The following is a 21,399-nucleotide window of genomic DNA, read 5'->3' as shown; positions in this document are numbered from 1 at the left end:
TACATGTATATCGAAATATATTTCATGGGACAGCTTGCGCGCACAGTTTGCGCGCACAGCTGATTACAGTTTGAAAGCCATTGATGTTTCAAAATCAATTTATTGCGCCAAACACAACAGCATTCAAATCTCATGTGCTTTGTTAAACTTAACTTCAAACTTAAAAAACAGATTTATTTTCTACGTAAATCATGGGCACAGACAAAAAGAAACCCCCCAAGAAGCCATCACCCAAAAAGGAACCAAAGAAAAAGGAAAGCCCCACAAAGAGTAAAGACAACAAAAAGAAACTGCCCAGCAATCCGCTCATAGCGGCCATCGAAAAGAATCTGCTGAAAATATGCTACTTTATAGCCATCACCGATCTGATCCATGCTCTGTACTTTGCGGTGCAGGCCACCATGCTGCTGGTGGTGCGGGTGAGTGTCTGGCATGTCCTTTTGGTCTTCCTTTGGTGACTCTCCCTGGCCATAGTTTCATCTCATTTCCAGCCTGGCCCTAGCTGGCGCTATATTCTGGGTGCTGGTTGTCATTCTGCTGCTTGTGGGTCTGTGGAAGGTGCGTATAATTAGTGTAGAGCCTGCCTGGGGTTGGGTTGACTTTGACTAACTGCCTCCACAGCGTCGTCCTGCGTTTGTTCGTGCCTGGATCCTGTTCTCTGCCGTGGGTTTCGTTGTGGACATTTTATTTCTCATATGGGGCATTACAAGTTCCATAACTGTGGACTGGGATCATCTGCAGGAGTTCACAATCATTTTTATTGGCATACGTAAGTTGGTTTTCCGATGAGAATTTTCGACCTGTGGTTACATTTTGGAACCATTTTCAGTTGTGGAATTTACCTGCCTATATTTTATATATCGTTATTATTTGTTAATGGCTGGCACAGGGAAGAAGGGAGCTGAAAAGGGCTGTAAGCAATGAAAATCTCAACTCAACTTTTGCTGTTTTTAAATTAAATTAAATCTTTAATAGGCTGCAAATCGGGCGGCAGTCAGAAAAGCACCGACAGAAAGAGGAGTGGCAGTGAAAGGAAGAAACCCGATGACAAAAAGAAAGCACAGGAGAAGAAAGACAAGGAGAAGAAGAAGGCACAGGAGAAGAAGAAAGCGGAGGACAAGAAGAAAGCGGAAGCCAAAAAGAAAGCCAAGAAATGATTCGTTGTTCGATTTTGTACACTTTCCCCACTGTAACTTGCTTGGCTGGCTGTGTGTTTCACTGCCAAATAAAATATATTTATATTTCGTATACAACATTGTGCCACATATTCCGAAGAAATGAGGGAACATCAGGAAGAAATGCTGCCAGCGCACAGGGACTATCTGTTGATGGTCTGCTATGCGATTGACGCCTTTGAACTGTTTCACTCGCTGTACTTTCTGGTGGATACCACGGGTCTGTTGATAACGCATGTAAGTGGCAGTCTGAGGCTAAATTCTACCACTACTCTCACTAACTTTGTGCCCAACCAGACGAATCTCTACACGACTTTGGCTTTTCTGGGCACCATCGTTTGGTTTCTGACTGTTGTTGCACTCTTTGTGGGCCTGTGGCAGGTAAATGTGGCTCCAGACTGACTCCAATTTCATTGCCATAATTCGAATACATAACTCTCAAGGGTCGTCCGCTGCTCTTCATATTCTGGCTCTTCTTCTCGGGCATTGGCACACTCACGGACATTGTGTATCTGGTGTGGAATGTGACTTCATCGCTCACCTTTGACTGGTTGCATTTCCTCCATTGGACTGTACTCTACTTTGGAATAGGTATACAAAACATGGCCATTGTTTGCACTTATGTATCCCGTACCAATTGCAGTTGTCGAGTGCACTTGTCTGTATTTGGTTTACAGTTATTATCGAAGAGTGAGTCACCTTTACCAGCTACACCACCACGAGCAAGGGAATGCCCAAAGTCACAGACTTTTCACGCCCAGTGACCTGCACAGCGAAACGTCAGCATATCCAGCCACAGATACGAAAAGATGGCAGGAATAAGTACTAAGTAGAGCTTGGGGTTGGTATAAAAAATATATATCTTATAGATTCAAAAGAAATACCTGAAACAAATATAATTTCTTTTTCTGCAATTTACTGGCCAAGAGTGTGGGGCCAAATCAATTCTTTTCTTCCACAAAACAATAATAATAATAATATTAATTGACTTGTGTGGTTTTTCTATACAATATTATTTTTTTTGTGGCCTGTCTTCGAGCTGCTAGTCACGTTGCTCCCACCCTAAGCCCATGCCCTCTCCCAATGGGCACAGGAATCCAATCTCCAAGGCTTGCTGACAAAACAAATGCCATAAATGAAGGACGAAAGGACGAGCGGATGGACAGATGTTCACACAAACTTGTCACATAGTCAGTGGAGGTCGCTGCGCAGTGGGCGGAGTCAAATCACACTGGTATTGGTTGACTTTTGGGACTCACAGGGGCGAGACATGTTGGGGCAACCATAAATATAATTGCAAGAATGAAAATTGGTGTGGAACCACTGTGGCCAGTGTATGGCAGGCTGAGGTGGAGTTTTGGCAATCAAACGGCATTGATTAACAGCCAGGACCAGCACCAGAGCGCCAGTCCGAGGGCAAGGGCAAGAGCTCTGGTGCGCCCACTCGTTACCCCCTTGGAAAGTACGTGCTTATCATCATTATAGCTTTGATTTAGTAGACAACATTGCCAGTGCCAGTGCCCGAGCTCTGATGAACTTTTGGCTGTGGCAATGGGTTCGTCGTCGTCGTCGTCGAATTCTGATGGATATTTAGTGCTGTGCGCCTATGCCATTGCACTGCTCGACCTGGTCTCTGCCGTGCTCTTTGCCGTCGTCTCTGGCATGCTCTATGCAAAGAATGTAAGAGAGGGTTTACTCAGCCATGAACTACTTTAGCAAATAATCCTCCCTAGCACCATTGGACCTTGCTGGCTGCATTGATCTTTACCATATTTTGGATCCTAGTAATTATTGTGCTGGTGCTGGGCATCTACAGGCGCCAATTGACTTTGGTTCGTTGCTGGTTGGCGTTCACCTGTCTGGGCATATTATTGGATGGCATTATACTCATTTATGGCCTGACCTTGGCCGTTTCTGTGAACTGGGAGGGTGTCAAAATCACGGTCTTCCCATTTGTGGGCTTGGGTGAGTTCAGCTCTTTTCAGGTCAAGGGACCTTTCTTTATGCAGCTCTCTTTTTGCAGCTGTGGAAATGACATTTGTGTACATCGTTCATCTGTTGTATCTGGAAATGACGGGATACGACAATGCGCAGAACAAGCAGAGTCCAAGAGCCAAAGGTGGAGCTGATGGACAGGTGAGGGATGTCAGACAGGAGGCGGAGTACGAGTATAAGCGCCAGAAGCGGCTCGCCAAGGTGCGCTGGCAGCGGGATAAAGCGATGCTCAATAATCTGGCGAAGAGAATGCGCCAAGGATTGGTCTAGGATTTTTATTTTTGTTTTTAACATCAGAACTCCAGCTGCTCCGTTCTACTTATATTAAAAATAAAACAAGCTGCAGCTGAAGTATTTTGTCTTTAAAGCCGCAAGGATGCAGAGACCACTCCACTCTGGCATACAGACGGGCTACGGGCTACGGGCGACGTGCGTGTGCCAATGTTAAACACAAAATCCTTTTAAAATAATTTGCGCAGCAAAAACTCAAGGAAAAGACAGTCGCATGATGCTGAATCGAAGCTTTAAATACCCTAAGAAAATTGTACAAGTAAAGATTTATTTATCGCGGTTTGCCTTTGATTTCCAGCGATCGTTGGCAAACTTTACAGCGTGCCAGCGCCTTGTAGAACTGGCAGACGGTGTACAGGAAAATAAGCTCCACAACTGCAACAAGAACCCATATAGAAGTGCTTGAAAATATTTGCAAAACTCACTCAAACTCGCTACAAGAAACAGTCCATTTCTGACCAATCCAATTTGGAATTTACTCTGGCGGAAAACGGCATACAGCAGCAGACACATTTCCAGCAGGATGCCGCCCATGGAGAAGAGGATCCAGGCACGCAGACATCTGGGATTGCGCTGCAATTAAACGGGCAGGGTAATACACGGCCAACCAATTTGGGCTTATGCCACTTGCTGGCGTACCGCATAAATGCCCAGAAAGAGCACAAAAATCATAGAGACCCAGAAGATGCCAAAAACCACGGCAAACATGGACAGCCAACTGAGCTGTGGGTGCAGTTAGCACTTGGTAGAGTCTGGTAAACTCTTATAGGGTGTCTCTTACATGCTCAAAGATTGTATTGAGACAGAGTCCAGTGAAGAGCGAAGCGCACAGCAGATCGAAAATGGCAATCACATAGGCGCCCAGCAATAAAGTGGTCTCTGGCTGGAGCATATTTTCAGGGGGAAAACAGCAGCTTAGAGATCACTTTTGACACTACAGAGAAAGTAGATTTGATCGCCTGACAGAGCATGCCCAAAGTGTGGCCTTACTCAAAGGTATTAAAACGGAAACGGAAACGGAAACAGCAGCCAAGTCTCTCGGTCTGTGCTCGGGGGCTGACTTGGCTGCCGAGGTTGCTCGTCGCGTCTATTTATGCATGGCAAAAAATGGGACATACTCCTGCTATATATGTACATAATGCCATGCTGATGAAATACGTGCGGCGGCTACACACACGCAGACAGAGCCATTACTCTGGCTGAGTGTGAGAGAATCCCCCGTTGACAAATATAATTTACTTTTTTCGCGCTCATTTGCAACTCGGTTCAAGGAAGTGTTGGAGCGGGGCCCCCCCCAGGGTGCTACAAAAACCTTTTTGAACATTTCACTTCCAGTTTCAGTTTCCTTTTTTTCGTGTCAACAGAGCAGCCGCTGGGAAACTTAGAGACAAAGACAGAGAGCTGTGAGAAGAGACATGATAAATGCCTTGAATGCCTTTGGCCTGGCCATTGGCTGGATGGACATACTGGGCGTGCTGGTCTTTGAGCTGATGATCTTCTACTTGCTGCGTAGTCGCTCCCACCAAAGTGAGCTCAATGATGTCGAGCAGCCAACAGCTGAAGGCAACGCCAAGCCAACTCTGAGAGGTAAGCAAATGGCAGCCGTAAATCTGTGATCTTAAGCCTTGTGCTCCCTCCTAGGTCTATTGGGTCACAGATACCTGAAGGAGTCCACGAAGACTTGGATATTCTGGGCATATTTGTTTCTGTTGAATGTGTGGATTGTGGTTACCTTGCTCATGATCGCAGGCATCACATGGGTGAGGGCAAAGTTGTGTGGCTTTAGCCAGAATATCCCTCCTTAAACATCCCCCATTTACAGCACAAACCAGAGCTGATGCTATGCTGGCTAATCTGGTGCCTTGCTGGCTTACTCTTGGATCTTTTCTTTGTGCTTTGGTGGCTCTTCGAGCTGTGTGCGGGCGATGCCATTGAGGCGCTGACCAACATCATCATTTCCATGCTGACAATGGGTAATATTTATAGAAAGTTATTTTAGACATATTTAGCAATCAGATCTACCCTTTTAGTTATAGAATTTGGCTTTATTTATGTGATTTATACGATCTATGCCAACATGTCGAACTCTGAAGACGAGGCGGATGCGCATTCGGATCTGTTTGCTATCGTGAAAAGTGCGCTGGATCCGAGGCAGTGGATGGCCATATTTATTCCTTAGCAGCCACTTCCAGCAGTCAGCTACAAGCCTTCTTTGTGATAAATAAAAATATGCATTCAATTGTAGCAGCTATTCTGTGGCACAAGTCTGTCCACATGAAACCATTTTGCAGCTCCACAAACTCCAGCCTCATCTTCGTTTTGTTGTGTGTTACTTTATTTCAGCTTTGCTCTCTCGACTGCCTTTGTAGTTTTTAATGGCTGGCAACACGGAAATTGATTAATTTCCGCTTTTGTTTTGCGTTTCCGTTTTGCGTCTGCCTGGACCAGAAGAAGGCCCAACGGCAATGGCTGCCCGATGGCCGCTTAAAGCTGAGCCTCAGAGCTGTGCCTGCCCGCGTCTGTCACTTTTGAAATCACAAATTGAAGATGTTTAGTTCTAATTCGGCATCTAATTCTATTTGTCAAGCTTGAAACAGACTGCGGGAATTGTCACTTGCCTGTCACTTGCAACACGAAGCCAAAGAGAAAAGCAAAATATTTCTTCTTTATTAAACATAGCTGGGAGTCGCTTTCTTTTTTTTTTGCTTGCTTCCAAGGAGCAGCCACTGGCTGCTCAAATTTATTGTTTGCAAATTGAAATTCTTGTCGACACGCACGAGCAAATCCATTGGGAATGCACGGCACAGCAAGCTCGTCAGCGTCAGCTCCAGCTCCAGCTCCAGAGACCGCCCCAATGTCAGCCTCAGCTCCAGGACTGAGTCTTGGCGGCTTTGATGGCTTTTGTGTGTGCTTGGGCAGCTCATCATGGCTTTTTAGTATTTATTATTAAGACTGTGCTGTGATGTGCAGTGCCATGAAATATATTTCACAAAAATAAGCAAAAATATTTTATAGCTACGCTGTCAATACGTCAACTGGGTGGAGAGAGAGAGAGAGAGAGAGAGAACTGCCGCGTAGCAGTTGCCATGGAAATTGGAAAATCCCTGGATCTGGATGGGCTCTTGATGGTGAAGGAACAACGGTCGGGAGTGTGGCAAAGGCAAAGGTAAAGGTAAGTTTGGGCAAAGGTAAGTTAAGATCTTCTCGGACTCCACACAAAAACACAACAAAATATTCTCACGACTGGCGGCGGTAAGTTCATCTGGTCTGCTCTCCTGTCTGCGTCTTGGCTGCTGCGTTGGATCCATCCATACCTAAACGCCTCCAATTCCCATGCCTGCTCCTGCCACAGTCCTACAGGCACCCGAGGAGGTTCAGGTCAACCAAACCCACACGGACTACAGCTGCTGTGGCCACAATTACTGCAGCTGGTATGCCCAGGACATACCACAGCCTTTAGCCGAAGATGTCTTTGTGCTGATCATGATCTATGTGCCGTGTGTGCTGGTTGCCATTGTGCTGGTGGTGTTCTGCCTGGATCCACTCACGCGCTATGGCGAGGGTCGCAAGGGCTCCCATGCCAAGGACAGCACTGCGGTGCGCAATCTGCTGGCCACAGTGCGGCAATTGAAGCGCACCAATCAGCAGCTGCTCATCCCGCTGACCATCTTCATTGGACTGGAGCAGGCCTGGATAGCGGCGGAGTACACCCAGAGCTTTGTGGCCTGTGCCCTGGGCGTTAATATGATTGGCTACGTGATGATCACTTGGGGCGTCATGGACTCCATTTCCTGCTTTATATTTGGCGTATCAATGAAGTACATTGGCCGCTCCATGATCATCTTCATAGGCGCCTCCGTCAACGTCATTGTCATGGGCTTCAAGCTGCACTATCGCCCCGTGCCGGATCATCCCGTTGTCTTCTATGCTCTGGCCGGGCTTTGGGGCATCAGCGATGCTGCTTGGGTCACCCAGATTCAGGCCTTCTATGGCCTGCTCTTTCGACGCCACAAGGAGGCGGCCTTCTCCAACTATCGGCTGTTCGAGTCGGTGGGCTTTGTGTTCGGCTTCATCTACTCCAGTCTGCTGTGCATCGAGGCCAAGCTGTACATCATGCTGCTCATACTCACTCTGGGTCTGATTGGATTTCTGGCCGTCGAAGTGCTCTATCAGAATAAGGTGAGTTGAGACACTCTCCCCCCAGGTGTGGTGGGTTTTGGCTCAATTGTGACAAGAGAGAGAGACTGCCAGTGGAGCTGGAGCTGGAGCGCAGCGAATATAATTCGTTTGTCACGCCGCTGGACGGATTAGTTTGCTGTCAAGATGCGGACTCTGTGCTTCGCCTTTGCCTTAGTGTGCTGTCTGCTGTGGCTGGATGGAGGTAGGGCAGTGGAGAATCCCTCAAAGCTTCATCTTTAATCTCAAATTGTGTGTCCTTTAGGCCAAGCCAAGCGTAGGGATGATGCAGGAGCTCTGGGTCCCACCACAGAAGTGAGCGTCTTTAGTGGCTCTGCAAGATCAGCTGAGAAGTCTGCCACTGCCTTTGGATCTGTGACTGTTTCTGGAAGAACTCGTAACCGTTGCTCTTGCTGTGGTGGCCCTTTACGTAACAGAAATGGTGGCCAAGGCGGTAAAGGTGCAGGAAGAGGTGGCGATGGAGGTGCTGGTCGAGGCGGTGGCGGTGGCGGTGGAGGAGGTGGTCGCAATGGCAGCCCAGGACTCCCAGGTGGCAGTCCACAATGAAGCTACCAAGTGTGGAGTGCATTTTTTACAGCTGTGTATTATCAATAATGAACCATAAATAAACCAGGTTTTCTAACAATTATTTCGGTGTTTTATGAGCCAGAACTTAATTAGGGCAAATGTCAGGAAAATAAATCATTAAGCAGTTGGAACGTGAGTGAGTTGGAGCTGTTGAGCTGCTGTGCCATAAATAAGAGTGCATAAATCTCTCATAAATATTATTGAATGCCGCACAATGAGTTGAAAATTTGTAATTAAATTATACAACATTGCCACTACTCAGCTTCCTGCCTCATGCACCTGTTCAACTAGCATTCAATACATTTCTTTCTGGACAATAGCTGTTCAATGAAAGGCAACACAAAAAGTAAAAAGTACAAGAAAAAGGCAAAGTCTACGCAGGAAATTGATTGATTTCCGCTCTGCGAAGGGGCAAAAGCAACGTTGAAAACGGTTGCCATTTTGCTTTATTTTTTGTTTTGTGTTTGCGGGATTAGACTTGGGGCTTGGGTGGCTATGTGTGGCATGGCAATTAGCTGACTCTGCCAGTGGCAGTTGCAACAGCAGCGGCAGCGCCTGCCGCCCACAGCCAAATGTTGTCTCTGGCCAAACACAAACTGCGTGCGAGCGTGTCCCTCGCTCTGACCTGCACACACATACTTGTGGCAGCAAACATAAACATAGACAAAACATATACTATAACTATGCCGCACACCCCTGTTGCCAAGTTCGTGGTGTCCCTGCAGTTCCCTTCTTCATGCACCCGTTACGTGTGCATATCTTTGGCAAGTCTCAGTCTCTCTGTGTGTGTGTTTGGGCTAAAGCTCTGCTCGTTACATGCTCAATTAAACCGGAAGCGACGCTACAGGAAGCTCAAGTCACGCTTTGTATAGCTTTGCGTTTTGCAGTCGCATTTGTCGCAACCAAAATCTGCAGCTGGATGTGAGCCAGATCTGTAATCTCTACCCACAAAATCTGTTTTAAACATTTTCCATATACAATTGATTAACAAAAGAACTCCCTTACAGACGATTACTTTGTGGTGCTCATCCTTTTGCGCCTGAATGGGGCACACAGCCAGTCCCTGAGGTTTTTGCGTTTGTTTGGATCAGGCTCCGCTGGTTGTTGGTTCCGCGGCTTCACGGATTTGGTTCTTCTCATATGCGCGAAAATGGTCGGCCTGTGCAGGTTCTTCTCTGTGTGTGGCTTGAGCATTTCGGCAATGCCTTGGCGATTGCAGTACTCAAAGATGACGTCGCACTTGCAACGTGCAGGCAGCAGCGACAGCTCGTGCACGAGGCCCGTGCAGAGTTTGATGTTGCGCAGGAAGCACTGCTTCGGGATGGACTCGTTGACCACGTGCGAGTAGTCCATGCGATGGGCATAGGGCATTAGGATGATGGGTTTGGCGGTGATCTTCTTGAACGTGCTGGCAATGGGCAGGCAGGTGACAATGTTCATCGATAGATCCGGCTCCAGCTGATAGACGCGGCTGATGGAGCGCACGAGCGCCTTGCTGTACCTGGCATCGAGGCCCCACATGCTGGGATCGCACGAGTCCAGCAGATGCACCTTCAGGTTGGTTCGTGTCTTCAGTTCCTCGCACTTTGTGCGCAGAAACTCTTCGATGTGGGTGTGCACCAAGTTCACCGTTTGGTCGGGCAAAAGCTTAATGGAAAACTTTGCCATCACCGACATGGGCATGGCCATGGATGAGCCCTTGCGGCTGTAGCAGCCCTCGATGCCGTGCATGCTCATGGTGCTCTGGCACCAGCGATTGTGCAGCAGCTCGGCCTTTGTCAGCTCAAACCGGAGACGCCTGATGCCAAACTGCTCCTTGTAGGCATACTCACTGAATATCGCCGACTCGATCAGCGCCCACTCCGTGACAAGAGTGGGCCGCACCATGTGCTGAATCGCGGGTATCTGCAGCACATGGAGATTATCCACGAGGCTGTTCATCAGCGCACAAACATCCGTCATGGGTTCATACACGAGTCCCCCCGCTAATCCCCCCTCCAGGGTCTTTGCGGCGCCACGCATCTCCAGGCCAAAGTGCGCCCAGCCAGTGAGGCTGCAGCTCATCATTGGCTTGTCGTCGTTTATCCAGGAATTGTTGCCAAAGACAATGCAGTCCACGTCCAGGAAGAACTCTCTCTTCACCTCCAAGTAGTGCTGCAGTCCGACACTGCCCACGGCGTGCATAATCTCCACAATGAACTTGATATTTATGGGCAGATCGTCGTTCAACTCCAACCAGGCCTCGATGGCCTGCAGCCAGCACACGGCCATGCCCTTGCCGGTGCACACTCCTCGCCCGTACAGCATGTCGTCGTTCATGTAGAACTCAAAGGGCTCCGACAGCCAGCCATCCTCGAACTTGGCCGGAGCCACATCCAGATAAGCGTAGATCAGAATTGTGTTCTTCGAGGGCGATGAGAAGTAGTGGGCAAACACAACCTTCGGGTGTGGCGAGGTGTCGCAGGCACCACGCGGCGCATTGATGTTGTACTCGAAGATATTGAATCTCATGCGCTCCAGCCGATCGCGGTACAGGCACAAGGCCTTTAGGCTTTCGGCTATCAACTCCAAGTCCGCAGACACTGATTGCAGACGCACAAAATCCTCCAGGTCAACCAGGGTCTCCTCGAAATTCTTCTCGACGGCAGCGTCCACCTTGCGCAGCATCGCTGTGGATCTCAGATTGTCCTCGTCGGTGGGTTTGGGTCGATTCCTGATCGCACAGTGTTCGCAGCGACAGGCTTGCGAGGGGCCAAAGGGCAACTCGTCATCGGAGCCAGTGTACGGACGACTTGAAGATCGTTTGGATCTACGTGGCAGCCGCACATGACTTTTGTGCTCTTTCATTCTGATGCTTTGGATAAATATTCACTGTAAATTTTGAAGAGCTTAACAACAAGAATCTACAAGGCAACTACTACGAGTAGTTGTAGACATTTCAAGTGCTTTGAAAATTCCAAAATTCTCGCCATTTGTCGCCTGCACTGCGACTCTCAATGTGGAGAGCATTCATGGAGTGCTCCTTCGTGCAGTCAATTAGCTAAACAAACGCCGCAGTTGGTGCATTTTCCTTTTGTGCATGTTTATTAAGCAATTTAAAAAGGAGCTGCACTTGCCACAAGGTAAGTGGCCCCACGGCTGTGCCGCATGCACAAACACAAGGCAGCTCCTGTGTCCTGGCAACTGCCACCAGCTTTTGTATCTGTATCGCCATAAGCAAATTATCGAGCACGCAAAATTGCTAGAGAACACAAAAGCGGCTGCCAATTAGCGCGCCAACTCGCTGGAAACAGCCTCTATAATGTGCTTAGTCATGGCAGGACCTTTTACAGTAGAGAGGCACATCGGTACAGTTGCTAAACAGTGGCGACAGGACACGTGCCAAATGCACACACAGCCGCACCATCTGACATTTGCCAATGCCAATTTGCCAGGCCCCGCACATATCTACATAATACGACTTGCAACATTGTTTTCTAGGCCATAGTGGAAAAGTTGCGCCCCCGACAGGACACAGTCATGACAGACACACACACACAAACACAACAAGACACTGTTATACGCGGGCACACTTGGAATTGCAAATCAGTCGACTAATGTGTACATAATCAGTCATGTCCCAACATGTGAATTCCATTAGTGATACACGGCCATGCAAACAAACAAGCATTAATCAGCAGAGAGAGAGAGAGAGCAAGGGGAGAGCAGAGGGAGAGTAACGGAACTGCGAGATTGGCAGCGCGAGACAGAGCGGGAGTGTCATACGGTCCACTCACTGTCTTGTCTATTTCATCTGGCACATTCCACATTCCATTCCATTCCTTCATATTCCATGTTTATGTTATTTATGCTTATTGTCTGGGGTCCAAGCGCGTCGGTTGGGATCGGGCTGGGTTTCGTGAATGGAGAAATATTGTTGGCTACTTATCGTGTTGGTCCCCACGCGACTTACAAATTACCGCAGCAGCCCCACCTTGATTTATCCTCACATTTCAATCCACAGCACAGCACAGCCAAGGAATGGCATGGGCATGGGTATGGACGTTGCGACGTTCTCTTAATACGCCATTCATTTGGTCGCGTTATACTTCATTAAAGCAAGAGTACCAGCGGAGCAACGACAAGGGGGTGGAAGTGTGCTGGAGCAGGTCTCTGCTCCGCAGGGCGGCCGTATCCGGCGCCTTGGCCGCAAAGTGCAGTCGGCAAAAATTATGCGGCTCGTTTGCCATTCCATGCCATGAATGCGACGGACGATGGCAACGATGGCAAATGCAATGCCAACTTCGACTGGCCCCAGCCATTCGTTTATCCCTTTGTTCTCATTTATTTGCATGTCATTTGCTTCGCTCGGCATCTGTGTTGCTGTCCCACTCTGTCAGTGTCTACCTCTTGCTCTCCCGCTTGCTTTTCCACTCTCGCATGTGTTGTTCAGTAGCGAGACTGCCGGCTCTCCTTCATTTTCTTGTGCTGCTGCTTGGGTCACGTTTGTCTGCCAGGATGCCAGTTACTTATGGCTGTTATGTGCATTATCAATATGCATTGTACAGCGCCGCTCCCTCCCTCTTGTCGCTTTATATTTTCCTAGCGTTTGCCTTCTTCTCCGCAGTGGGTAGCGCCGCAGCACAAATTGGTTGTGATGTGGGTTATAGCAGAATATGGAAACCTCTGCTGCTGCTATACTCGCATTCGCATGTGAATTCCAAGTAGTTTACTTTCAATTCCTTAAAGTCAAAACATTCATTCATCCACTTGGCACTGCAAATATTTTGTCGAGATCAAGCTGCTGTCGGTAATGAAGTGCACGCAGCTTTTACAGAGAGCAAGCGAAGTCTTGGCGCTCTCTTAAAAACACTAGTGATCAAGAGAGAGATAAGCAGTTAGCAAACGGTCAGCGAAAGACTGAAGGCAAAGAGCGCCAAGCACCGTAAATGCAAGGCAATGAGAGAGCGGGAAGATAAGCAAGAGAGAGATGTATGTATGTGTGTATGTATGGCCGCATGTGCGTACGCATCTCGATAAGTGCATTTCCAATTCGTTTTAGTTGTGCGTGTCGCGTCGTTTGCTTTTGCTCGCATTGGAGATTTCGCCTCTCTGTTATACAGTTTTAATAACGAATTGCTTTTTTATGGTTTCCGGCTTATGGAGGCAGCACAGAAATTGGCAAAGAACTTCGGAGGATGCCAGCAGCAGCAGCAGTAGCAGCAACCGAGGTATGGTAAATTCTTAAATCATGTTTGCATGTATTTCTGTTGTTGCTATTTATTTTTAAAGCCTGATTCGAGATATTTCTGTTGGTTTCTGGAGCTGTTGCCTGCACTGGAGCTGTTGCTCTGGCAGCTTCTGCCATTTCTTTGCTATTATTGTTGCGTGCGCTTTGTTAACCAAGTCAAGACTGCGCCAGCGCTAGAGCCAGAGCCAGAGCCACAGCCAGTGCCAGCTTCCGTTGTCGCCACAGTTGCCATTCCCGATGCCATTTGTTCGCCGCTCGTAATTAGTGCCCGTGGCATAGGGCGCACTTCCTTTTACGCGCTGCTCCTGTCCTGTCCTGCTCTGTCCTGTCGCAGCTCCTGTTGTTGTTGTTGTTTTTGTTGTTCTCCCCTGCATTCCATACCAATACCATGCCATGCCGCTCCTCATTTGTAATCACTTTCTGTATATGTCTGTGTGTACTGCTAACGTTTTGTTCTAAGGATTTTGCCTGGGTCTTGGAGAAGCACTCACAATTACTCCGACTTGGACTGGGGCTGGGACTTGGTCCTTCTTGGCTCTGACATCTGGCCATTGTTGTTATTTTAATGTTAACAAATTTCTTATTTGCCAGGCATTGAATTTCCGTTGATTAAGGCCAGGCCATAGCGAAGATTAGCGAGGAACTGGGGTCTCCTGCTTGCTGTTTTGTCTTTCCATAAATATTAAAGAGCAGTTTCCCCACTTGGCCTGGTCAGTAGTAGAACGTTCTCTATACGTGTGCCAAGACATATCAACTTTCTCGCCAGCTAATTGCCATTTACAACTTTTCCTGTCTTAACTAAAACTTTTCAACTGTTCCGTTCCGTTTTGTTCCTTTCCGTTCCCGGCCATTCCCATTGTTGCTGCGAATTGTGGATGGTCTCTGCTTGATTCAGCGAACCGATTGCCTGCCTGGCCCCGTGGCCATTGTTTGAGTTCACGCAGTCTGATCATTAATTTCGCAATTAGCGGCCCAACCACCTGCTCCAACAGCTGGCCCCCCAGAAGTCGTGGGTCAGCCAGCTCTAATTAATTTTTCTTCCCTCCTAGCAGTGTGCGTGTGGCCCTGTGAGCGCTTCTCTCAATTGTCCGATAATTTTTTCGCAACTATTCGAGTTGGCAAACTTTCGAGTTGGGAATTGTCTAAGAAAACATGTCAGGGTAGAGCTGCCTGCCAAAGTGACCGACCGACCAGCTGTTGCCTGACCAACTGAATTCCACAGCAGGCCAAAGCTTTGCTTTGCTCTCTTTGCTCATGACTTTTGCTGACTAACTTTTCCACTGGGTATAGGAAAGTCTACGCGAAAAAATGTAAATTTATGTAGCTCAATATTTTATTTATTGTTATGTGGGTGTGAGTTTGTGTCTGCCTGTGCTTTTTGCCTGGCATTTGCTTTTAGTGGCAACAACAGCAGTAGAAGGCAGGCAGCAGCACCAAAGGGAGAGGCGTGGCATGTTGGTTACGTGAGGCTAAAGTGAAATTTTCTGCTGACGCCGCGTTGTCAACTTTCACTTCACCTGCAGCTGCGGCAACATATTCTTTTTCCATATAATAGACCCAGCTCCAGCTCCAACTCCAGCCCCAGCCTAGTCCTCGTTCTTGCCTGTCCTTCGACGGTGACATGCATTAGCAGCAAATAGTCAAATAACGTGGATAACACTCATTCGCCATGTGGTCTCTCGTTTTCAACTTTAACTTGAATTGTGTGCGTTGCTGCAAAAGTTTTTTAGCTGTTTTTCTGTATTTGTGGAAAAGTTTTTCCGGCTGCTCTGGCTGTTGCTGCCGTTGCCGTTGGTTGCTTTCTGCCGTTGATGTAATGAAATTTGTCGAAATTGTATGGACCAAATAAGAAGCGGAGACTCCCATTAAAGCTTATTCTCTGCCGCCTCGCGTGAAGTTTTGGCTGAAAGCATTTCACAGATTGATTGGCATCAGAAGTAGCTTCAAGTTGCCAGCTTCCAGCCCCACCCCTGGCTAATGTTGCCCCAAAAATTGTCGTGCGAGCGTGTGTAAGACAATAAAAGTAATTGAGTGCGTTACATTATCCCCCAGCCCAAGTCCTCAGAGTTTTTCCCCACCATCTTGTTGTCGCTTGTCAATGTAGTGTAAATTGTGTCGCCAACGTGTACTGCAATCTGCTCGCGTCCATGTCTGCCCTCAGTGGGGGCATATTGAGTGCTTGCAGATTGGCCCAAAGATAAGCCCAAGCCATTGCCGTGTGCCCTCATTGGTATTGTTGCTGTTCTGGATATGTACGACTTGTCAAATGGCCGACTGGACAATGGAGATTGCGATTACATTGGCTATTTGTTTGAACAGAAAGCACCGGCAATAAAGTTCTCATTATCTGTAGGCACTCGAGTGGCAAATGGAATTAATGCTTGCGCAGGTGTAGCTTTGGTTAAAGTTTGGATTGTGTGGATCTCGGATTGAACTCGGAAATCTTTAAATTACCTTTCAAATAGTACATTTTCCCACCTAATTTCTCCCCCTTTTTGTGTGTCCATCAATTCCACTTATTTGCTTTAATTTCCCAAATTCAAGTAGCGCTCTCTTCCTGCTCTTCGTTCTTTCCTCTGCAGCTTCCTCTGTAACCATTTTCAGTTGTCATTTCCTTTTGCGCTATTCATTTTTGCCGCTTCAACAAACAAAAATCCACTGCGCACACAATTCATTCATAATTTGCATAACTAAGCAGAGTCCCAGGTCTGGGCAGACGTCAAAGCGGATTGTCGCTCGTCCAATCCCCGTGGTACTCTGCGGGGTCCCCCCCCCCACTCACACGGGCCAACAATTTGGGCGAAATGTGCGTCCGTTTCATAACTTAATTTTAATTGAATTATGTAAATCACATGCTAAAAATTAGCAGGCGCAAACTATTTTTTAATGATGCTTTGTTCGCTTTTAATTAAAAAGCGACTACGATTTAAATTTAATGAGGCAGCGGGGGCTCTGGTGTGGGCAGGTCACTCCTCCGATCGGTACGTGGCAGGGCCAGGAGCAGGGTATTTGTGTGCATGGCTGGGTGGCTGGGTGGCTGGCTGGGCGGGCGATTTATCATCGTTGTTTGGCAAAGATTAGCTGCCCGGCCAGTGGGGCTCAAGCTGCCTGCCAGCCAACCCGCAGCCTCCGGTACAATCCGCACTTGCAAATGATGTTCATTTTGTCTGCCGGTGTCCGTGTCCATCTCTCTCTCTCTCTCGCTCTGTGGAAATTATGCAATAATCTTTGGCAATGCATTGGTACTGTTGCCAATGGCAGCCAGCGTTGACCGTAGGAAGTTATTCAGAAGGAGCCACACAACAACAGCAAAAACAACAGGAACAACGAGAACAAGGAGCGTATTATCCCACTATTGCCCACAACAACTGCAGCGACATCCTGCTAAAATCTGCTGCATACGTTACGCTGTGCCCCTTCGAGTGGATATCCATGAGCTCCATGAGTCCATCAACATGCAAACACACATGTCCACATATGTGGTCATGTGTGTCTCTGGTGTTATCCGAGTGTGTGCTTTTATGGGTTAGGGTCTCGTGTCTCCTTCTGCCGTGACAATCTGTTTAAGCGCTTCAGTCACTCGTCTGTAATGCGCTGGACATTAGCGGGGTGTTCCGCTCATGTTCCACAGTGTGTCTGGACTTTTAATTATCCCCCAACACTAAGCAGGGAAACACAAGGAAATCCAGGGAATATTAATGCCCTTTTATGTAGGTTTTAAATGCATTTTTTTTAGAAGTTGAAACCCGCCCGACAATTGAATACAAAAATATATTTAAATTTGTATTTGCTGCTGTAAAAGCTCACTGAACAATTTGCTGCACAAAATGATCATAAAGAAACCACACAAATGAATACAAATGTTAAAAAATGTTTACAAAAAAGAGAAACAAATATTTGTGTACATTTCATTGGTCTGCAAATAATATTTACAATAGAAATAAATGCCACAAAAACAGCAGTTCAAGCGCCTTTAAACATTAAAAAACATTAACTATACGTGCATGAGAGACATTTAATTAATTTATTTAGCTTGATTCTTCTTATTCTAAAATGGTTGCATTTATTTACTAATTGTGTCTAACTTCTGTTTTTCCCACACGACCACAAACAAATAATTTTGCGTGTATAATATTCAAACCAATTGAATTTCAACCACAAACTACAAAAAATTGACTACAAAACTCACGTGTTAATCGCCTTAATATGTGCATAAAAAAAAGCCCTTCAACGAGAACTGTTAATAGCATTACATTTACATATCACATGCGTGTATTTCTATTTTTTTTATCGTTTACTTTATCGTTGAATCATTGCGATGCAGCAATTACAATTTAGGCCATCAATTATCATAGCCAAACTTGTAGCTGGTCTAGATTGATGGTTCTTTTTATGCAAATTCTGTTGTATCATTTGCATACAGAGACTCTCCCACTCAAGTGCAAAGTAAATACATGTGAATGTATGCCGCCATAATTTAAATTAGATATTGTCTCTGTATCTGTCTCTGCGGATAACAAGTGCAGCCTATATAAAAACATATCTGTTCGTGTCTGTGTTCATTTTCCCTTACGGTTTTGTGCACTGACTTGTCCCAATATAAAGCGGTTTAAGAAACAATAAGAAGGTATGTATTTATGTAAATATGTGCCTACGTAAACGTATCAAAAGCCATATGAATTTTGAGAACAGCTTTGATTAGTCCGCATGTTGAATATGACTAATTACGTGTACGCCCTGTGGTTTCGGCACGCGCAAAAATCCAATAGACTGCACAGCAGCTTTTAATAGCATATACATAAAATACATGCAATTTACATAAATATATACGATATATATACAATTTTTGCACATTGCTGTGGTGGCCAAAAAGGCATGAGGCATGGGGCATGGGCTTGGGGACCATGAGGCGATGCCTGTTCATGTTTGATGGATTTAAGTGAACCACAGACGGATGGATTTGCCAATATACAAAATATTAAAAAAAGAGCTACAACAATGCATAAAGAACCACATGGCATAGTGGTGGTTCACATGGCAATCATGTCCTTTATTTATGATGCCCAACGCGTAGCTCTGGCCGGGAGGACGGGCGGAGAGATTGACATAGCATGACATGCCAATCGTGCGGCGAAATGGTATTATTTTCTTTTGGTTCTTCAATTTATTGGCTCCGAACGACCCTAACCATTTGTAATATTTAGTTGTATCCCTTTTTCCCGGTGGCTGGTCCGGCACTCTTTCGCACTTTGGCCAAAAAGTAATTTCCATTTCATTGTTCACTTTTTGCTGCACTCTCAGATAATTGCAGACACTCAAGTAGCGCCTATTGTTATGGTGGAGAGTGGGAGAGTGCAGAGGGGGAGGGGAAGGACATTTTAAAATAATTCAACGGCATTTTGAAGCGCATTCAAGTCGACTTCCGCTGCTGACTTGGCTTGGCTTTGGTTGCCGGAATGGAATGGAGCGAAATGGCTTTTGGCTTCCCTCTCAGACGACGACGACTGCTGCAACGTTTGTGCAATTTGTCATTTTGGCAAATACACATGGAGACGAATGGCATGGCATGTCCTTTTGCAGAGTACGAAGGAGCAAGGAGCCTGCAGCTGAGAGTGTGAACAACAGACTGCACATGTGGGGGCCCTCGAGGGCAAGCATCCAACAGATGATGCACTTCAGCAGCTTTTCACAGGGCTTAGCCACGATAGAACCAGAGCTAATTTTTCATGCCCGTTGTCTTGTCATCGTTTTCAATAATCAATTGATTTGCTATGATTCAGAATGTTTCTTTTACCGGACATTGCTCGAAGATGGATACCCGCTGATTGTGCCTGGCCGAAGTTGTTCCATTAGCGCTATGATTCTGTGGAAATTTCTGTGCAAAACTCTTGCACTTTATCTTGTCCATTGTGGGGGACCAACTTTGGCCCTAAAACAATCAACATTGTCTGACTGGGCCACAGGCAGCTGGAAGCCTGCGAAGCCTTGCCAGGAGGAAGGTAATTAAGCACTGAAATTTCTCATCTACAAGCACTCTCCAGCTCGAGCTCTGCGCAATTTGGCGTTCAATTAAAAGTCACTTCCTCTCGAAGATTTCGCCAATGCAGCGTCAAGTGGTCGATGGCAGATTGCACTTGGGGGACATTTTGTAAAAAAATAATTGCTTTCATTATCATTGCAGGGCAGCATCATGCCCAATCCCAATCCCTCTTCTATGTAGTTTGTCCTGCGAGTGGTCCTTCGACTGTTTAAATATTCATCGAGTGGGCCGGGCCGCCTTTTCGTTCCACTTTGCCGGCAATGGCAGTGCAAACAAGATTTTGGGGGGCGAACGAAATTGGCCATGGCCAGCATGGGGCGGTCACTTCTGTCTTGTCTACGTGACCTTGCCAATTGAACGGGTTTAAGTTCTCTCATTGATTTTAGTTTGCTTTGTTTTCCATTGTACTTTGTGCTGTATGCTGTGTGCTGTGTGCTGTGTGTTCCCTGTGCAAACAGCTCAATTTCATTTGCACTGCTGCTGGTCCCTCCCTGTCCCCGTCCTAGTCCTGTTCTGGCATGAATAAACTAAAGTTACAAAATCCAGTCTGCAGGATTCTACCATGGAGCTGAGGCTAGGCTATGGCGAACCTGTTCCCATAATCGCTTTCACTTCTGTAAGTCCTCTATTTCATTTCAGAGGCAAACCTAGACACAGTAGCGCTGCTCCATAACTACGAGTTTGTGTACACCGGAACAGGAGGCAGTGTCTGAGCACAACTGTACCATTTTGAAGCTCACCTAAGTGCTTCATAATATTTTAACACGCCTGTCTCCGCCGCTGTCCGGCCCTTACCAGCAACCAGCAACCAGCTACAGCTACAGCTACCTTTCCTTCCTGCCCACACCTCCTCGCAAGTGCTTAAGTTTTTCGAAACTTCTTGCCAACTTTTTCGCTGTTTCTCTGGTAGCTGCAGTCGCAGCTTCAGTGCCAGCGCCATTGTTTCCATTTTTGTTTTTTGCGCTTTGTCTTTGGTATTTTAATTAAAAAACTGTCGTTAGTTGCGTTGCAAGTTTAAATTAAACGGGCGAACAACTCGGCGCGTAGCTGCCAATGGTCTCGGCGTCTTCTAGGCTGCGGTTACTCCAACTTCCACCTTGAAAACCGAAACAACTTTGAATATGTCTTGGCCGCTCGAGGAAAGGTATTTCTGTTGCTGTTTGTGTATTAATTCCCCTTCCCGAAAAAGATAGTTAGTTAGTGAGTAAATTCCATGTATATCATCTGTTGGGCAAAGTTTTATCGAAACTTTATCGACCAGCCTGAAGCATTCTGTCTGATTCACTGCCAGTCAGTCGGATCCTATTGGCTTACACTGGGGCAGCTCCCGTTCCCGTTCCCGCTCCCCTCTTTTTTGATTAGCTTTCCGACTTGGCTCGTGGCTCGATGTCCGACTTAATGGCTTCTAATTATGGAAAATATTGCTAATCACTCCGAGCACAAATCGCTTTATTAATCAGATTATGTGCAGCATACACATACACAGGGAAGCCAAGCACTGGCCAGTGGTTAGAGTTGGAGTTGGAATTGAGGTCTGGGTCTGGGTCTGGGGCTGGGGCTGGGGCTCTTCAAATCCCTGCGTGCTTGATTAGCCATCAGACGACTAATTTGCACATTTATGGCGTCTTTTATTGAGGCATTGAGCCAAGGCGTAACGGTCTTTGCCGATTGGCATAATTAAAGCCAAGTTAGTCGGCGGGGCTCCTGTGCGGCTCGGGTGCGTACTCAGTATAACTCTATTTCATTAGTGGTGCAGCCGCTAAGGAGTGTGCTCTGCATTATTTTAGTGGATGTCGCTTGCCACGCTCCAAACACACAAGAACAAGCACACACACTCACACATGCCGTGTGAGCTTAACTCAAGCCAACAAAAGCGAAGAGCGAGGAGCGAGGAGGGAAGAGCG

The 21,399-nt window shown here is 46.8% G+C and overlaps 7 protein-coding genes across 8 annotated transcripts; 5 read left to right on the top strand and 2 right to left on the bottom strand.

Annotated features, from left to right (window-relative positions):
- The first annotated feature begins 134 nt into the window (after positions 1–134).
- On the top strand, positions 135–19,905 carry LOC117579782. 2 transcript variants are annotated; one of them, XM_034265842.1, is made up of 6 exons: positions 135–419; positions 475–558; positions 622–769; positions 830–913; positions 976–1,164; positions 19,871–19,905. In XM_034265842.1, the coding sequence occupies exons 1-5, from the start codon at positions 192–194 to the stop codon at positions 1,155–1,157; spliced, it is 726 nt and encodes a 241-aa protein (XP_034121733.1). In that variant the 5' UTR covers positions 135–191; the 3' UTR covers positions 1,158–1,164; positions 19,871–19,905. The 2 variants fall into 2 exon arrangements, with proteins under 2 accessions (XP_034121733.1, XP_034121732.1); XM_034265841.1 differs by lacking the exon at positions 19,871–19,905 and having other exon boundaries at positions 976–1,210.
- LOC117579786 lies at positions 1,257–2,013 on the top strand. Its single transcript, XM_034265845.1, has 4 exons — positions 1,257–1,412; positions 1,473–1,556; positions 1,619–1,766; positions 1,819–2,013. Exons 1-4 carry the CDS (start codon positions 1,278–1,280, stop codon positions 1,995–1,997), a joined length of 546 nt encoding a protein of 181 aa, XP_034121736.1. The 5' UTR covers positions 1,257–1,277; the 3' UTR covers positions 1,998–2,013.
- On the top strand, positions 2,651–3,469 carry LOC117579784. The gene is made up of 3 exons (XM_034265843.1): positions 2,651–2,855; positions 2,909–3,140; positions 3,199–3,469. Exons 1-3 carry the CDS (start codon positions 2,727–2,729, stop codon positions 3,438–3,440), a joined length of 603 nt encoding a protein of 200 aa, XP_034121734.1. The 5' UTR covers positions 2,651–2,726; the 3' UTR covers positions 3,441–3,469.
- Positions 3,733–4,387, bottom strand: LOC117580532. Its single transcript, XM_034267126.1, has 4 exons — positions 4,243–4,387; positions 4,101–4,184; positions 3,887–4,034; positions 3,733–3,836 (listed from the first exon to the last, which is right to left on the bottom strand). The coding sequence occupies exons 1-4, from the start codon at positions 4,351–4,353 to the stop codon at positions 3,733–3,735; spliced, it is 447 nt and encodes a 148-aa protein (XP_034123017.1). The 5' UTR covers positions 4,354–4,387.
- Positions 4,829–5,655, top strand: LOC117579785. Its single transcript, XM_034265844.1, has 4 exons — positions 4,829–5,048; positions 5,103–5,221; positions 5,284–5,434; positions 5,492–5,655. Exons 1-4 carry the CDS (start codon positions 4,877–4,879, stop codon positions 5,638–5,640), a joined length of 591 nt encoding a protein of 196 aa, XP_034121735.1. The 5' UTR covers positions 4,829–4,876; the 3' UTR covers positions 5,641–5,655.
- On the top strand, positions 6,795–8,286 carry LOC117580531 (UNC93-like protein). The gene is made up of 2 exons (XM_034267124.1): positions 6,795–7,842; positions 7,903–8,286. The coding sequence occupies exon 1, from the start codon at positions 6,795–6,797 to the stop codon at positions 7,647–7,649; it is 855 nt and encodes a 284-aa protein (XP_034123015.1). The 3' UTR covers positions 7,650–7,842; positions 7,903–8,286.
- Positions 9,237–11,072, bottom strand: LOC117580530 (cytosolic non-specific dipeptidase-like). Its single transcript, XM_034267123.1, has one exon. It carries the CDS (start codon positions 11,070–11,072, stop codon positions 9,237–9,239), a length of 1,836 nt encoding a protein of 611 aa, XP_034123014.1.
- Positions 19,906–21,399: the final 1,494 nt, after the last annotated feature.

This window comes from Drosophila guanche, unplaced genomic scaffold (genome assembly GCF_900245975.1).
Source record: "Drosophila guanche unplaced genomic scaffold, DGUA_6, whole genome shotgun sequence".
NCBI lineage: Eukaryota > Metazoa > Arthropoda > Insecta > Diptera > Drosophilidae > Drosophila > Drosophila guanche.
This window is presented reverse-complemented; position numbering and strand designations above follow the sequence as displayed.

Excerpts from the sequence above, each read along its gene's own strand:
- LOC117579782 (XM_034265842.1), top strand. The coding sequence starts at position 192 with ATGGGCACAGACAAAAAGAAACCCCCCAAGAAGCCATCACCCAAAAAG. Across the intron at positions 420-474 it reads CCATGCTGCTGGTGGTGCGG|TTTCATCTCATTTCCAGCCT; the intron begins GTGAGTGTCTGG and ends CCCTGGCCATAG. Across the intron at positions 559-621 it reads TGCTTGTGGGTCTGTGGAAG|CGTCGTCCTGCGTTTGTTCG; the intron begins GTGCGTATAATT and ends CTGCCTCCACAG.
- LOC117579786 (XM_034265845.1), top strand. The coding sequence starts at position 1,278 with ATGAGGGAACATCAGGAAGAAATGCTGCCAGCGCACAGGGACTATCTG. Across the intron at positions 1,557-1,618 it reads TCTTTGTGGGCCTGTGGCAG|GGTCGTCCGCTGCTCTTCAT; the intron begins GTAAATGTGGCT and ends ATAACTCTCAAG. Across the intron at positions 1,767-1,818 it reads TGTACTCTACTTTGGAATAG|TTGTCGAGTGCACTTGTCTG; the intron begins GTATACAAAACA and ends TACCAATTGCAG.
- LOC117579784 (XM_034265843.1), top strand. The coding sequence starts at position 2,727 with ATGGGTTCGTCGTCGTCGTCGTCGAATTCTGATGGATATTTAGTGCTG. Across the intron at positions 2,856-2,908 it reads GCATGCTCTATGCAAAGAAT|CACCATTGGACCTTGCTGGC; the intron begins GTAAGAGAGGGT and ends AATCCTCCCTAG. Across the intron at positions 3,141-3,198 it reads CTTCCCATTTGTGGGCTTGG|CTGTGGAAATGACATTTGTG; the intron begins GTGAGTTCAGCT and ends CTCTTTTTGCAG.
- LOC117580532 (XM_034267126.1), bottom strand. The coding sequence starts at position 4,353 with ATGCTCCAGCCAGAGACCACTTTATTGCTGGGCGCCTATGTGATTGCC. Across the intron at positions 4,185-4,242 it reads TCAATACAATCTTTGAGCAT|CTCAGTTGGCTGTCCATGTT; the intron begins GTAAGAGACACC and ends CTGCACCCACAG. Across the intron at positions 4,035-4,100 it reads TCTTTCTGGGCATTTATGCG|CGCAATCCCAGATGTCTGCG; the intron begins GTACGCCAGCAA and ends GTTTAATTGCAG.
- LOC117579785 (XM_034265844.1), top strand. The coding sequence starts at position 4,877 with ATGATAAATGCCTTGAATGCCTTTGGCCTGGCCATTGGCTGGATGGAC. Across the intron at positions 5,222-5,283 it reads TGATCGCAGGCATCACATGG|CACAAACCAGAGCTGATGCT; the intron begins GTGAGGGCAAAG and ends CCCCATTTACAG. Across the intron at positions 5,435-5,491 it reads CATTTCCATGCTGACAATGG|TTATAGAATTTGGCTTTATT; the intron begins GTAATATTTATA and ends CTACCCTTTTAG.
- LOC117580531 (XM_034267124.1), top strand. The coding sequence starts at position 6,795 with ATGCCTGCTCCTGCCACAGTCCTACAGGCACCCGAGGAGGTTCAGGTC.
- LOC117580530 (XM_034267123.1), bottom strand. The coding sequence starts at position 11,072 with ATGAAAGAGCACAAAAGTCATGTGCGGCTGCCACGTAGATCCAAACGA.